At 42.3% G+C, this 15,902-nt stretch overlaps 1 protein-coding gene across 1 annotated transcript in view; it reads left to right on the plus strand.

Annotated features, from left to right (window-relative positions):
- UROC1 (urocanate hydratase 1) overlaps window positions 1-15,902 on the plus strand; it is a 36,757-nt gene extending 20,855 nt beyond the window's left edge. Inside the window, exons 12-20 of the mRNA XM_033071716.1 lie at window positions 179-276; window positions 524-596; window positions 1,673-1,794; window positions 5,618-5,688; window positions 6,605-6,703; window positions 7,124-7,223; window positions 9,987-10,068; window positions 15,002-15,101; window positions 15,655-15,902. Coding sequence (XP_032927607.1) covers window positions 179-276; window positions 524-596; window positions 1,673-1,794; window positions 5,618-5,688; window positions 6,605-6,703; window positions 7,124-7,223; window positions 9,987-10,068; window positions 15,002-15,101; window positions 15,655-15,795 — 886 coding nt within the window. The 3' untranslated portion in view covers window positions 15,796-15,902. The remainder of the gene's footprint in view (window positions 1-178; window positions 277-523; window positions 597-1,672; window positions 1,795-5,617; window positions 5,689-6,604; window positions 6,704-7,123; window positions 7,224-9,986; window positions 10,069-15,001; window positions 15,102-15,654) is intronic.

Consider the following 15,902-nt stretch of genomic DNA (forward strand, 5'->3'; position numbering starts at 1 on the left):
AATAGGTGCTATAGAGACTGAAAGCATCTCAACTGATGTCTTGTGGGTTTATGTCTGAATTTATCTGGGGTCTTTCTATTCCCTCTGTCTCCTTCTACTCCTGTGCCCTTAGTTATTGATATTATCCTTTTTTATATTTCATCGACCTCAAGAACATTTGTTTCCTTCTTTATTTCAGCCTGAAGAGGCATGTGGCAGCTATTAACAAACTAGCTGATAAGGGGATGTTTTTCTGGGATTATGGCAATGCTTTTCTCTTGGAAGCTCAGAGAGCTGGTGAGTAGATCCTGGAGTTGTAGGTGGAAACAAGGACAATCCTGCATGCATCTTCCCAGCCGTGCATGTTAAGCAGGATAGGGATGGCCACTGTAATTCTAACTCTAGACTCCTTTCTCTCTTGTTCTTTGAGACCCCTGACCCTCCCCAGCTGAGGTACAACCTCCATAGGAACTTGTGTGCAGTCTGATTTTCCATTTTGTAGTTTTCCTCCATCAAGTGACTGACCATTAAAATTCTTTTATAGGTGCTGATGTTGCAAAAAAAGGAGCAAATAAAACAGAATTTCGATATCCCTCCTATGTTCAGCACATCATGGGGTATGTTGGGCTGAGTTGGGAATATTCTGTCAAGTACCTTGTGACTCCGGTTCAGAGGGAGAATACCACAGAGATCAGTGCAGATTGACACTGATCTGCAATGATAAATGGTCTAAAGGAGGCAACAGCAGTAGGAAAATTCCTCTCACAAGTGTTATGCCAGAGTTAGTGTAGGCTAGTCATTGTCAAATCAACACTCTTCACTTCTTTACATGAATAGCTGCATTTTGTCTTTGCATGAATTTTCCTTAAGCAGTTCTGCTGGAGAAGAGCCAGGTCACAGCCTCAAACTGTGACTGAAGGCAACTTCACTTCTAGATGCTAAAAGCTGAAAGCTTTTCTCTTCAGAGCAGTAGAGGTCAATTCCAAATCATCCAAGCCTTGTATCTGCCCTGAAGTTAAAAGTGTGATGGAAACAGGACACTCTCCTGCCCCTGTCACCAGCTGTGCCACTTGCTGCACATGCTGCTTGTAGGAACAGCTGAGCTCAGGAGATCTGCTGAGGGACTGGATTTATAACTCATTTTTCCTCTGACTCATGCCTAGCTGGCCTATGGCATGTGAATAAGAGCCTGAACATACAGCAAGGTCCCAGCCTGATCAGATCTTTTCTTCCAGCCCTCAAGTGAAGCGTGTCCCACTATTGTACAGAAGCAATGTGGGCAGCAAATGAGTCTGGACTTGGGCCCTCGGTCAGAACCTGCACTTGTCTGACAGTGTAGATGCACTCAGGGTTAGCCTGGGTTAAGGACACAAAGACCAGGCAACAGGGAGAGTGCATTTGATGAAACAGAAGAAAAACTGCAATTCATCTGATGATGCACTTGATTGAACTGTCCAACATGACTATGAATATTGTGGCCTGACTATACTTTTATATACCAGTGGATGGCTGCATGAAACAGCACTGTTTAATTTCTCAATTAATGGTCCTTGATGCTCCTGTTTAGATTAGTGCACTGAAAATGTTTCAAATTCTTCCGTCTCCAGCTAATGAAAGAAAAGCACTGCTAGCAGCCAGGATAAATAAGGAAAGAATTTCAACTATCTCTTAATGAAACATGTTCTCTTCCCAGGGACATTTTTTCCCTGGGATTTGGGCCATTCCGCTGGGTTTGTACCTCAGGTGACCCACAGGACCTTGCTACCACTGACAGCATTGCCATGTCAGTGCTGGAGGACTCCATACGGCAGGGAGGTAAGGCAGCATCCCCTGCCCCTCCCTGGGGGGCTTTGGAGAGAAAAGGAACCCAGAGCTGAAATGTGTGTTAGCTCCTGGCTGAAAACATGGAGAGCAGGCTCCCCAGGTTCCATGGAGGCACAAAGTCTTGCTGTGGTCTCAACTCCTGGTAGGGAGTGTAGCCTGTAGGCAAAACATAACAACAACATGGATGTTGATCCCAAAGCAATTTTCCCTAAGAGCCTTTCTTTTTATTTGTTACAGGTGTTTTTAAACTTTGTCATCTTGAAACTTTAAGGCAAGCAGTATCTTTCACCATCAGGTCTCCAAGAGTAATTTAAGGAGTCAAATTGCTTTGCCCCTGTCTCACAGGCAAATGAGGCATGAAAATCTAGGGAGGCTTTCAAGAGGTTAGCAAGGAGATCAGTGGCAGGAAATCCAGGTTTCCTGGGTGTGGTGCTCCATCCAGTGTCATTTTTTTGTGATTACAATTCTGAGATCTTTTTTGTCATTTATTAATGGATTGACAGAGGGCCTTTGCATGAGAGATGCAGCACTGATGATTGGGGTGTAACTTGGATTTAGGACCCCTATGGTAGTTTGAAGGCTGGGCTGATGCATAACAATGTAAATCTCTCTAAGGGAGCCAGTCTCTGTGCTCCTTGGCACGATTTCTCTGGGTACACAATGCTTTTCAGTAGATTCTAAACCCTAGGTGTGTACAGGAGGCTGTAAAATACCAGAAGCAAAACAGTTGCTTGCCTGACTTCAAAACACACTCCTGTTGGGATGGGAAGGTGGAGGCTGCAGTTTGGCAAATGAGATACATGGAGTTACTCTAAAGTTAAAGTCCTTCTAGAAAAAAATGGTGAGATTTTTTCAATTGCAGGAAATAAGACTAAACAGAGGGGAGTATTCCTCACTTCCCCAGGGATAACTGATGAAATCCAACTGTTTTTGGAGCTGGCTGGAAGTGACAGATGTGTTGAGACAGGTCCTTGTAGCCAGTATTCTCATCTGGCTTCTCTTCTGGATATGTTCTGTAGAGCTTTTCTTCTGTAAGGTCTTCTCTGTAAGCCTATTTTATATGAAATATAAAATATAGCAAGTATTCTCTGATATAGGTTATAAAAGTGATAGAAAGAAACCCATTCCCTGTTTTTTTGGTTTTGTTTTGTTGGCTTTTTTAGAGACATTCCAATAAACTTCCATTACATATCTATTGTACCCTCAGTGAACACTACCCATTACCTTCAAGAGTCTGCTTCCTTAAAGCTTCTGACTGGCAGCACAATCCTATTAGGACAGCACCAGCAGCTGTTTCATCTTCCACTCCCTGCAAAGTGAAGTGCTGACATGTTAATCCTCACTGCAGAGTTTAGAAGCTATCACTTGAAGCCAACCCCTCAAGCACTGACAGGTCTTTTTAGGATCATTAAAGCTCTTGGTATGGAAAGCCTGCCTCTGCAGAAATGAGCATATTTTTCATTTCCCTTAAGCAATGTGTTCAACACAGGTCCAATGTGAGCTTCTGACATTTCCCCCTTCCCTTTTTCTAGTTTTACCCTGCATCACTGCTGTCACACTGCCTAGTGCAGAAGCAGTGGTGCAAACACTTTTCTCAGGGACCATTTCAGGTTAGCAGTGTGCAGTTTCTCCAGCTCGACTTTGAAACATAAGTTATCTGTATGTTATAATTTTATGTTATATGTTATAATCCCATGAAAAGGGATAAGAGCTGGAAAGTAACAGAGAATATTGTGTCCTGGCATCTGCAGAGATGATTGACCTGGAGCTCCAATGCATGAGCAGGTCACTGTGGCTCAGCCTGTCACAGGCCAGCTGAGCCCTGGTAGCTGGGTGTGACTCAGGGCAAGGTAATGTGACATAGCTTAGCTTAGAGAAAGAGCTTACAGGCAGTAACTTCTTCAGCCACTGTAACCCCATCCATGCTGTAAAACCCCTAAATGAGGACAGTAAAATAACATTTTGGTCCCATTGCTTACCCCCATCCTTTTTGTGACTAACTCACTACTGATGGTGCTGTGCCTTTGGAGGCTGCAGATTGTGCTGAGGTCGCCATGTATCTGACTGATATGTGCCATATTTCACTGTCTTTCACTTGAAATATCTTTATTCCTATTCCTGTTTAGTTTTGCTGATTGAGATGGAATGAGACAGATATAAATGAAAAGAGAAGCTGGAGAATGATAACCTATTCTATGTAATTGTTTTCTTAGGTAACATACATTTAGACAATGTCTAGGGTGGATTCATACATAAGGTAACTACTGCATAATAGATTTTCCTGTGCAGTTTTTGCTCCATAGAAATGGGAAGCAACAAATCTTTGTTGGATAAATGACCTCAGTTTTATCTTGGTATGAAAACATCCAAGGACCATGTTATACAGAATAACTGCTGTGCTGTCAACCTGTATCCCAGATATGGTGTCCATTGGTGTACCTTATCCTCAAATGTGTGTTGTGAGCTGCTTTTGAGAATTTGTTCTGGCTGCCTCAAAGGAGTTATTCACTACAAGGCTGGATTGCAGTACCAAATGTAATGGAGTTTGATGAAAACTACAGTAATTTCATGATTATAAGCCGCACTGAGTATAAGCCGCACTTCCGGGTGCCAGCAACTTTTCATTCTTTGTCCATACATAAACCGCACCTCATTATAAGCCGCACATTACAATACAGAGTGTGATAAAAGGTATCTGTTCTATCACCATCTGTTGAGGGTGGGGGCAGTGATCCTTATCTCAACGGCAGATATTCTGCAAATGGGCCATCCATTGAAACCAGGCAGGGCAGTGTTCTTTATCTTTTCACAACCCATCCTTCCTCCAGCCAGTCATTTTCTGCTCATGGCCATTGAGTCCCACTGTGGGACTGATAAAATTACTGCATCCCATTGGGAGTTGCTCCAGCCAGGGGGAAGAGCCCAACATTTCTTACCAAGATAAAACAGAGGTTTTGGGACACTAAGGGAGCCCCTTTCTCCACTGGACTCCAGAGGAAAACCAGATTTCTCCACATCACCACTGGAGCTCCGGAGGGAAACTGCACCTTGTACAGGAGCACTGTTCCAACTGAGCCACATCTGTCACTGCAGGAGGATGCAGCCACCATGGAATGGAACTGCTGCCAACACCCTGCCTGACAGGGTGTCAGGTTGTACTCTGACTGTGTCAGGGTTTGGAGTTTGTTTCTTTGTAGTACTGTATTTCTATTTTAATTTCCCTAGAAAAGAACTGTTATTCCTAATTCCCATATTTTTACCTGAGAGCTGCTTGATTTCAAAATTATTATAATTTGGAGGGAGGGGATTTACATTCTCCATTTCAAAGAGAAGCTCCTGCCTTTCTCAGCAGACACCTGTTCTCCCAACTAAAACAACAACTTTTCATTCTTTGTCCATATATAAGCCACACCTGATTATAAGCCGCACTTTGGGTTCGGACCAAAATTTTAGTCAAAATGGTGTGGCTTATAATCGTGAAATTACTGTACTAATTTAGCAAAAATTAGGAATAGATTGGCATTAGAAGGGGTGATCAGAAATGGACAGTACATGTAAACCATGTTTTAAGGTTTAATTCAGTTTGCTGAAGATCCAAATGGGAGTTACCATTCCAGCTGTCCCCTGAGTGGCATCTTGTACCTTTCTCTAAATACATGATGCTGCACAAAGGACTTTATACAGCATTTCCTATATGCGTGCTTGTATCTGAGAGCAGAATGTGACTCCCTAGTGCTGCCAGATGAATGAAAGTAAATTTAGAACATATTGCATTGATTCTCAAACTGTATTTTTTCTGGTTTTCTCTTGCAAGTGAGCACATCTGTGAAGCAGCAGTACCATGACAACATCCGCTGGATTCGGGAAGCCGGCAGGCACAGCTTGGTGAGTGCACAGCCTCCTGCAGCACATGTGGCTGCTCCTTGTCCTGAACACAGCTCTTCAGTGCTGGGGTGAAAAGCAGAAACGAACAGCAATGGAAATGTGGTCTGTAGGTATTGGGGCTGACAATTGAAACCCTTCTCTCCACAGCAAGATTTTAGGTTGAGCTGAAACAGCTCTTTCCCTTCACCTCCTCACCTGGAAATGTTAAAATAATCCAGCAAAATCTACTCCTGTATCTGGAGTGAAACACAGCTGTGATTCAACCCCCACCTCAGTTAGAACCTCCTTGCTTTCACAGTGCTATTCAAAATATCCCTCTTGGCATTGCTGTGGACCAAGCTCCTCACACGTGCTTGGGAACTCACAAGTTCCCAGAGCCTTTCCCAAACAGCTGATAGGGCTGAAGAGCTGCTCCCCTTCTGCACTGTGGGAAGCAGGACACCAGTGGATCATTTGGGCAGGCTCTCACTGTGAAGCCAACAAGTGATGCTGTAGAGCTCCTATGTGCTCTCCCAATCTGGAAGCACAGCAGAGCTGTGCAGCACAGATGTTCTTTGCCACATTTCTCCTCCAGCCCACCATCACCAGTTCCAAACCTCTGCTTCTCAGCTGTTGGTGAGGGATTTGTTGATGGGGAGATTACAGCCTAGCAATCAGGTTGAGTTTAAAAGTGGAATTTACTGGACAGTAGCAGCTGAATACAGAAATACATCTCATGGATTGTGTGAGTGGAGATAAAACTAAGTTCAAAGAGGGATTTTAATTTTTTTTTTCCTGAAAGCTGGATGTTGGTGAAGAAATAATCTGCCCTTTCTTCTATGGAAGGAAAGGGTCACTCCTATGACTCCATTCATCTGGGACCTGAAGATAAACCTGCTGCAGAGAACCTTATCCCTCTGTCATTTCTCTTTTCCAGGTCGTTGGCTCTCAAGCCAGAATCTTATATTCTGATCAGAAGGGACGTGTGTCCATAGCTGTGGCTATTAATAGAGCCATTTCTGAAGGAAAGATTAAGGTTTGTCTCTTTTGTCTTGATATGCTCTGGTAATTGTGTTTCACGTCTGAGACTAGGGGGGCAGGTGGGGAAGGAGAAAGCTCCAAGCAGTGAGAACAGAAGTGCCTGTCTTACATGGGGCCAGGCTGTGTCAGAGCTCAGCCCTCTCTGCCTGCCACCAGTATTGTGCTCTGTCACAGGAGAGAGGTGGGTTTAGAAGCTCTCTGAAATTTTGTTTCATGATGAGACTGCCTAATTTTCTGTTTGGGCACCTACAAGCACAACATATCATTCTGTGATTTGCTGAGAGCACAAAGCAGGGACTGTAACTCCTTAGGGCCCCCAATATTAAGACAGAAGTGAATTGAGCAGAGAATGATCCTCAGTAGCAAATAAACAAACTGTGAAAGACTCCACTGTCCTGTCCTTGGCTTTTTCCAGGCTCCAGTGGTCCTCAGCAGAGATCACCACGATGTGAGTGGGACTGACAGCCCTTTCAGGGAAACGTCAAACATTTACGATGGATCAGCCTTTTGTGCAGGTCAGTGAACAGCTGAGGCTTGTCTGCCTGGGCCAGCAAGGAAATGGCTTTAAAACAGCTTTTTAATGCAACATTTTTTACATGTTTTTGTTTTAAAAACACCCTTTAATCCCAATTAATCAGATTTCCTGAGAAGCTTTGTGGGATTTAACAGTGGTACAGACATGAATGTGGAGGTGGTCACATAGGAGAGGTCCTGAACACTGCTGGAAATTCCATGAACATGCACCAGATGTGTCTGAATGCAAAAGGAGAGCAGTCTCAGAGGACTGTATCTTCTGTTTGATTTTGATTTTGAATCTCACTTTTTCAAACAGGTGGTCTGATTACAGCCATGTTTCCTTGGAATCCACAGGATAAAAATCAGGTCTATAATAATATTTTGCCTAAAGCAAAGAGGTTCACAGCTGTTTTCATTCCATTGCCCAAGGACTTGAGAAAACAGTCTGGAGTTTCTGGAAGGAACTTTTCTGGTCATAAGGGAACATTGATGGTAGAGACATAAGAATAAAAATCAGGCCTTGCTGATTACCTGTGGGCAAATAATACATTTGCTCTACAAGAGCAGCCTTTAATTCTGCACACCTAACCTGAGCTAACCAGACTCTGCTTTTCAGTTTGTGAAACCATCTTTTAGATAAATACACCCAAGAAATATCAGGTTAGAGGCCTGAAAAAATGAGTGAAGCACTAAGCACTTTTTAAGCCTAAGTCTTCCTCAATTTTCCATCTGTGAAGTGGAAATTAGGGTAATAGCTTTAGCCCAGTGGTGTTCCTGTATGTCATGAAGTGACAATCACAAAGAGGTGTGAGATTGGAGGACCTGCTGCTGTAGAAGGAGAAATTATGATAGAGGAAGCTGAGTATATTGAATTACTTCCATTATGGGAACTCCTAATAGAACCAAATTATGGCTCAATTTTAAGGAGAAGAGTTCCCTGTTAACTTGATTTCCTGGTGAAATGAGGCTTTTAACTGTGTCCATCAGTCCCACTTCAACACTTTTTGAGCATGTTGGCTAGTTGTAATAGGCCAAATAGATTCCTTGAATTATATTTGTTTCTGACAAGCTGAGAGAGAATGGTGCAGCTGCACAGAGAACAGAAATTCAAATGAGTGTCTCCATCTTAGCAACATAAGTAATCATCAGGCAATGCCCTAAGAAGAGAGCAATAGAAACAAGGCTTGCTGAACCCCATCATGCTTTGTGCTTTTCTTTGCATTTTGTGATTTATGTGATCCATTTGCCTTCTTCAAGGGCTTATCAGTGGCCAACAGGCTTTAGATATCACTGGTCTCTAAAACCAGGTCCAAATCTGTTTTACCAGCTGAGCCTCTGGAGGCAATAAAATAACATCTTAGGTTTTCCTCTCTCCCTTCTACCCTGTTGTTTTAACATAACTTTGGAGCTGGTTCAGGTGAAATTTACTCCACTTTAACACACAGGACATTCTCAGAATGTTTGTCTCATTTTGTTTTGAAGTACCTGAGCCTGATGGGTCATTGCTGCTCTGCAAAGTGTATTTCAGCACAGACAAATACACAGTGTATTTGCAGCCAGTGACCTTTATCAAAGCCAAGGAGCAGCAAGTTATTGCATTGTTAGTTCACTCCTTGTCCAACCTGCACTCTCATCAGGCCAGTGGCTGAGGAGAAAATCTGTACATTAGAGAATATGGTGATTTAGATCTCTCCCATCCAATCTCGACAGCACTGTAATTATGGTAATTGCGTTATTAAAGTGACATAATGTCAGATAAAAGATGCCATAATGGAGCTTGTGAAAGGGTTTAACATAGATTAGCACTTAAGTAAACTCATTTTTCCATCAGGCATATAACTGTGCATCTGCAGATGTGGCTGCTGGAGATAATGTTGCTTTTCTCTTCTTTTTCCTATTTAAAATATGGCAAATTATATATTGAATCTTTCCTGAATTAAATCTGGATGTTTTCAGTAAATTTTACTCTTATCCTCTGTGTGTAGCTCTTTCCACCTCTCTGGGTATATGCTTTAGCACAAATTGCAGTGAGTATACAAAATTATAGTGAATAATTCAGTGGAAATCATGCGTAAATCAAATTATATTTGTTTGCTAAATTATGGTTTTTGGGGGTTTTCATAGACAAACCACCTTAGTGGTTTCAGCAGCTCCTGTTCAGGGTAAAATTCCCAGAGAACTGAACAGAGTTCAGAGGACTGGAGTGGATATAATTTTCATCCCAACTTTGTCCCCAAAATACAACTCCTTAGCTTTAGGCTGGCTTTCTGCACAGGGCTGAAGTAACTCTGCACTCTGATCTGAAAGTATTTCAAACTTCTGAGACCTGCAAGGAGTGTAGTGTTCCAGGTGTCCTGCCCATTTGAATCCATACAAATGGATATGTCCATGTTCTTCCACGACTGAGGTACCCCACAGGAGTGCATTGTATTTCTCTCCACCCTGAAGAAGTATCTCAGAGCTGAAGGGTGGTAGGTCCTTCAGCTGCTTGTGTTGGAGCAGGAATCACCAGCATCTCCATAAACCAGTGCAAAACTGGCATTTGTTTCCTCCAAAGTCAGGGCAGAGAGTGGGAGACGAATCTCTCTTGTCTGCTCCTCCCAGGACTGAGATGCTCAGTGTGTATCTGTGAGAGAAGCTGTGAGTAAAACCTGCCTCCAGCCCTGCCCTCCCACAGCCCAGGGAAGGTGCTGCTGGAAGGAGGGAGCAGCACAACACAAAATTGGTCATGGCCCATGAGTTACAGCTCTGCTCTCCTCCAGACATGGCAGTGCAGAACTTCGTGGGAGATGCGTTCAGAGGAGCCACCTGGGTCGCGCTGCACAACGGGGGTGGAGTTGGCTGGTAAGAATCTGTGTTCCTAAAGCTCTGAATCTGCTCCTACTGCTGTGTATGTGTGGGGAGGAGAGACAGGAACTGCTGAAAACGTGTAGTACCAGAGGAACAGTGTTGTGATGGTGGGAAGGTTTGGAGTCAAGGACTGAAAGGACAAATCACAAAGCAAAGTCTGGTGCTGTATGACTCTTTTTCTAATTAATGCTCATATGTCCAGAAAAGGTGTTTTGAACACTGCCCACAGCATAGTTTGAAGAACTTAATATGATGAACAAGGACAGTCTGCTGTGGTCTTTTTGAACAGATCCTGCTTCCAGCATTGTCTTCACACATGCACAGCCAGTGTCAGTGGATGGATTATGCTCAGGTCTCCCCTTAAGCTGTATTTAAACCCGTGACCTTAGGAGCCCAATATAAATGCTCCTGTGCTGAAGTGCAGTGAGGGGTTATTGAGACAAACCAGCTCAGGTGCCAGCAATCCCCCCAGTCTTTTTCTCCCTGCTCGTGCCCAGTAGCATTAAAGACCACAGCCAAGTCAGGAGTGATTTAAACACCCCCTTCACATGACATGCCTAAACTGAAGAGCAGAATGAAATAAATACTCTGCATGGAGATAAGAATCAATGTCCTCAGTATGCCACTGAAGGGGTTCCTGGATTGGCAGAGGTGCAGGGAGAAGGAAAGCCTGGCCACACTGCAGTCTTTGGTCCTGGTTTGTACTTTCCAGGCTATTCCAGCAAAGCCTCTTCCATCTACAGTCATGTCTTCGTTTGGTATCAGCAATCAAAAGAGGCACAACCCCCTGTTAAATACTGTGGTGAACCCTCATAATTCCCTGTTTCAAACAGTGCTGGAATATGCCAAAAACAGCAAGCCAAAGAACTTTAGCAGATGTTATCCTTACAGACATTTAATGATAATTGTTATTCATCTGGATGAGCTGAATCTAGAAAATATTTCTTCAGGTCAGCTGAAGAACTCCCTTGCTGTACTCTTAATTCCTTTGATTTCTGTGACATAACTACTGCATAGAAGGGTGCAAGAGAGCAAAACTGAACAATGGGAGAACTTTGAGAACTTAAGCACATGGAGTAAAGATTTGCCTTTGCTGGTTTCCATAATTTCCACTGACAATTTCCATAATTCTGAATGGAAAACACATAGCAGAATGTCTCCCTACTCTGGTCATCTCAGTCTGAGGCTTCACAGGTAGCAGCAGACAAGTTCTGTCTTAATTTCCTTACCTGAGTTTAACCTTTTAAAATATCTGCTTATAAAATACAAGCGCTTTTCACAACATGTTGTAAAAAATATTTGGGATATTATGATAATTATAATTATTAGAATTGCTAAAAGAATTGCTTATGCCATGAATGTTCTGTGCATTGAAGATGTTTAATTCAAAGGATACAAATGATCCTATTCCTTTCTGGTGTCTCTAAGGCCAGTCCTTCCTGGACACTTTTAGCCCTCAAAGACAGCTTGGTTGAATGGTGAGACTGCCCTTAGTTCTGGAAAACTGGCCCTGACCACACTGCAATTTCAATTATACTTTTTAGTTGTTTTGTAAGTGGAGTTGCATGATTAAAAGGAGCTTTGCCAGAAGGCAGAGCAGATTCAGGCTCTTATCTATGTAATATATCAGAAAATTAATGTGTAGCTATTCACTGAAATCAAAACATCTCTGGAAAAACAGGGCTTGGTTCTCCTTTTTGTCATTTCCTTCAGCTGCTTGGGGCTTGTCATTGCAGAACAGTCTCTGCTCCCCTTGTTCTTGGAGCAGTCATGGCCCTCTGTGATTAAATAACTCTGCCTCAGTGCAGAATGCAGGACCTGAACTTGAGGTGTCTCTGCATCCAGCCCCATGGTGAGGCTCAGCTCTGGTGACCATGTCCTGTCATTGAGTGTCCTGGCCTGGAGAGCCCCAAAGCCAGGCAGGCAGGTGGTTCTGCTGGCCCTTTGCCTTCTGAGAGAGAGGAACAATTTAAAGGTAGCTAAAGAAGAAAAACAACCCCTAGCCATAAAAAATTGTTTTCTTTGCCTGGAAGAGATAGATGCCTTTTAAGCTTTTGACCCTGTTTTGCTTTTTTGTTCTGAAGCACTAAAAATCCACCTGACTTTGCCATAAAGAAATCTCCACATGTTTGATACGCTCTTTTTGTCATCAGCTGACTTGGAAATGTGAAAGTGGAAGTTAATATATATTTATAAACAAAAATACACGTGATTAGAGAGAAATCCAGTTGACAAGATTCTGCCCTGGGAGTTCAGAAATGTGTAATTGCACTGTGTTTAGCTGCCAGTGCTCCCTGCACAGGCTGGGCTTCCCTGGAACTGCTGGCAGATCTGCTGAGTCTTCCCATTGGGACTGCACAAGTACCTTTTGCATGCTTTATTTTCTGTTACAGCCTTGTGAGACAAACAGGAAAAGCAGGATTAATATTTATTTAGCTGGAATCTGCATCACATGTACACTGGGAGAGACTTAAGATTAACATAGTCTTGACTGTAATTACAGTAAATGATTGTTATTAATTTTTTGCTGCCTGTTTGTTTGCAGGAGAATGTATATTAGCACAGAGCCTGGATAACCTGTAGTAACAAAAAGGCAGAAGCAATTTAAGAATTGATCTGTGTGTGACATCTTGATTGTGAGAGAGGCCTTGTTTTCTTTGATCATCTTAGAAGGAGACATCTGGAAATTATAGGAGGTAGCTTAGGTCAAAATGCCACATGTTTCTTTAATTACCTGAAAATGTGACCCAATGCTAATGAAGGCAGAGAGAAGTTTTTCTAGAAAATCCATCATAACAAACATTGGCATTTAATGTAGGAGTGATTTTTAGACGAGAGAACAGATCCTGGTGAGTGATTCTGATTTGCACCGGAGTAACTCCATGGAAATCAATAGAAAGGCTTCAAATTTACCAAGTACAAGTAGATCAGATGCTCCTTGTTCATGCCTGAGCTTCAAAGGTTGCTCTTTGGGATACTGTGGACAGGGGAATTCTTGCTACTGAAGGAATATCACCTTCCTATATGGAATATCTATATAACACTGTCCAGAGGTCTGGGTTTCTGTGGCTTTGAATTCTGACAGTGAAGAGTAGTGCTCTATTCTTTGGTCTCTGTACACAGGAGCAGCAGAGCATGGTGGAGTAACTGGCCTGGCACAATTACATTTGTTGTCAGCCTGGTCTCCTCTTTTGGAGAGGACAGTAACAACACGAGCTATTCAAAAAGTAGAATTTGCAAGAAATACAGATGTTTGGTTATTTGTATTCATCCCCAGATGAGACTGAGAACAGAACTAGTGAAAGACTTCACACAATAGAAACATACTGGGAATTAAATTCCAGGCTGAAAAGAGTTGACAGTGTCAATCAAAAAGAATAATTTTATTTTGAAGAGTCAGATCTTACAATATTCAAACATCTCAATTGAAAATATGACTTTGTTTCAAATTTTCCTGTTAAAAAACCTAATTCATTCAGTGATGTTCTGCTGTGAGAACTGTCACTTTTGAGAAAACTGTGCCTTTCAACATAAAATGCATTTGTAATAGAGGCATATCTAATAATGGAAAAGTGGAATTCAGAGAATAGTAGTGTGATGATGATGAGATCTGGAGCCCTGAGTTCCTTGCTGAGCTCTGTCAGAGGGTCCAACTCAACACTTAGTGTATGTAAGTAGCAGGAAGGCAATTAACATCACATGAATAACCACATTCCATTGAAACTGAGAAAACATGAGTTCTAGTTTCAGGAGGTAGATCTCAGGTCTGTGAGGCTCTACTTTAGCCTCAATTCCCTGTTTCCTCAGAAGCTCAAGTTACTGCTAGAAAATGCACATTAAGAAAATTCCTTCCTGGACTGGAAGACTCTCAGCTCCTATCTGATTAATGGACATGTCTGATGTTGTTCTATGTAAATTTTGCAAACTTGTATCAACTATAAAGCTCAGAGGACAAAATCCTGCCTCCAGGGATTCCCATTAGTCTCTCATACCATGTATTGTTGTATGGTATGTCCCTCAGGTATTGCTGATGCTGAGCTCCAATGCCAGAACTCTCACAAATTTACATCAAGATTAATCCCCCAGCTGCATCCACCACTATTCACCATATGCCATGAAATGGGAACTCGAGCAGGCCAGATTCTGAAGTCAGACAAGATGTTTTGCTCTACGTGTTTTCCCTGTCCTTTAAAACCAGACTGTTATTTCTCCCAAGAATAATCTGTTCATTTTAACATATTTCTGTTCTTCTTCTGCCAATAAGTCTGCTTCCTGAAAAGTTGGCACTGATGTCTTTAAACATCTCTGTATCTCATACAAAATGAATGACTGTTTTGGAAATGACTGAGGCAGATGTGCATTAAGTGGTGGTTAACACTTTTTTAATAAAATGCTTATGCTCTGTCATTTGTCCCAAGAGAATATAAATAGATCCATCTGCCTGCTGCTGTGAGTACAGTGTCACCCTCCTGGTCCTGGCCACATGGCAGCTGTAGTGTAGCAAACATGAGGAGATTAACCTTTAAAAACACCCTGAGACAGGTAAATCTCTGGCCCATCAGACCCATTTACCTCTCTCCACCTGTTTTTAGAGCCAGTACACAGTGCAGGACTCAGGACATACAGAGCAAGCCTAATTTTTGGTATCCCTGCTTGGAGCAGATCCTGCCTGGTAGTTGGGCATTACAAGAAAGGTGGACTGGGTTGGTGCAGGTCAGGAAATCAGGCCTTTGCTTGCTAAACACTCTTTTTCTTTTTTTGTAAACATCACTGTCATCTCTTATTCAGAATAATTTCTGTATTCTCATCCTTCTTCTTGCAGTACAACCAAATTAACTCCTGTAAATTTCATGGTATTGGTTTGAATTGTTTTTATTTCATTCTCTTGCATTTTCTTTTTATTTCATTCTCTTATATTTTCTTTTAGGGGTGAAGTGATCAATGGGGGATTTGGCCTGGTTTTGGATGGGTCCAAGGAAGCTGAAGAACGAGCTAAGATGATGCTCAGCTGGGATGTTTCCAATGGAGTAAGCAAAACTTATATATGTATACTTTATTTTTTTTTAATCTAGGGAATCTTATTTGTACACAGACCAAAACACAGAGTTTTGCTGATGGAAAAGGGGTTTATAATTTCTCTAGCTGTCAGTAGAATTTCATCCTTACATGCTGGCAGAGAATTTGGCTCTTTGATTTCATAGTTAAAAATGCCTTACATTTTCCTCTTAAAATATTTATCCCACTACAAAAGCAGTGACTGCTTAAATGATTCTGTTATCTAAAGCTAGTTTTACAGAGCTGGGATAGAGTGCACAATTACTTTTGGTGAGGGAATTTTGTAAGTTTATAAGGTACCTGGCTCTACCACTGTTTATCTGTCCAATGTTATGCATGGAAAAGTACCATGCTCGTAAAAATGAATTATTACAAGAAGAGCTTGCAAAATCAGAAGGGAAACTGGCAGAGGGTTGAAAGATTTATTGTCACGAGTTGGGTGCCAGTGTTTGCACAAATATGGTGCAAGGTGGGTGTGGCAAGAGAAATGTCTGATTTTTACACCCTTCACTCTGTGCCTGACAGGTCGCCAGGCGCTGCTGGTCGGGAAATGCCTTTGCTTATGAAACCATCTGCCAAGCAATGAAGGAAAATGGCAAACTGAGGGTGACTCTCCCTCACAAGGTGGTGGATGAGAACATCTTGGAGCAAGCCGTGCAGCATTAGTGGTACTCCAAGTGCAATGCTGCTCTTGCAGATATATTTGAAGTTGCTTCCTTGATATCCTGTTTTGCTCTCTGGCCAAATGATAAAAGCCTTGCAAATGTCTGTTC

The sequence above is a fragment of the Catharus ustulatus genome, chromosome 13, assembly GCF_009819885.2.
Source record: "Catharus ustulatus isolate bCatUst1 chromosome 13, bCatUst1.pri.v2, whole genome shotgun sequence".
NCBI classification, from domain to species: domain Eukaryota; kingdom Metazoa; phylum Chordata; class Aves; order Passeriformes; family Turdidae; genus Catharus; species Catharus ustulatus.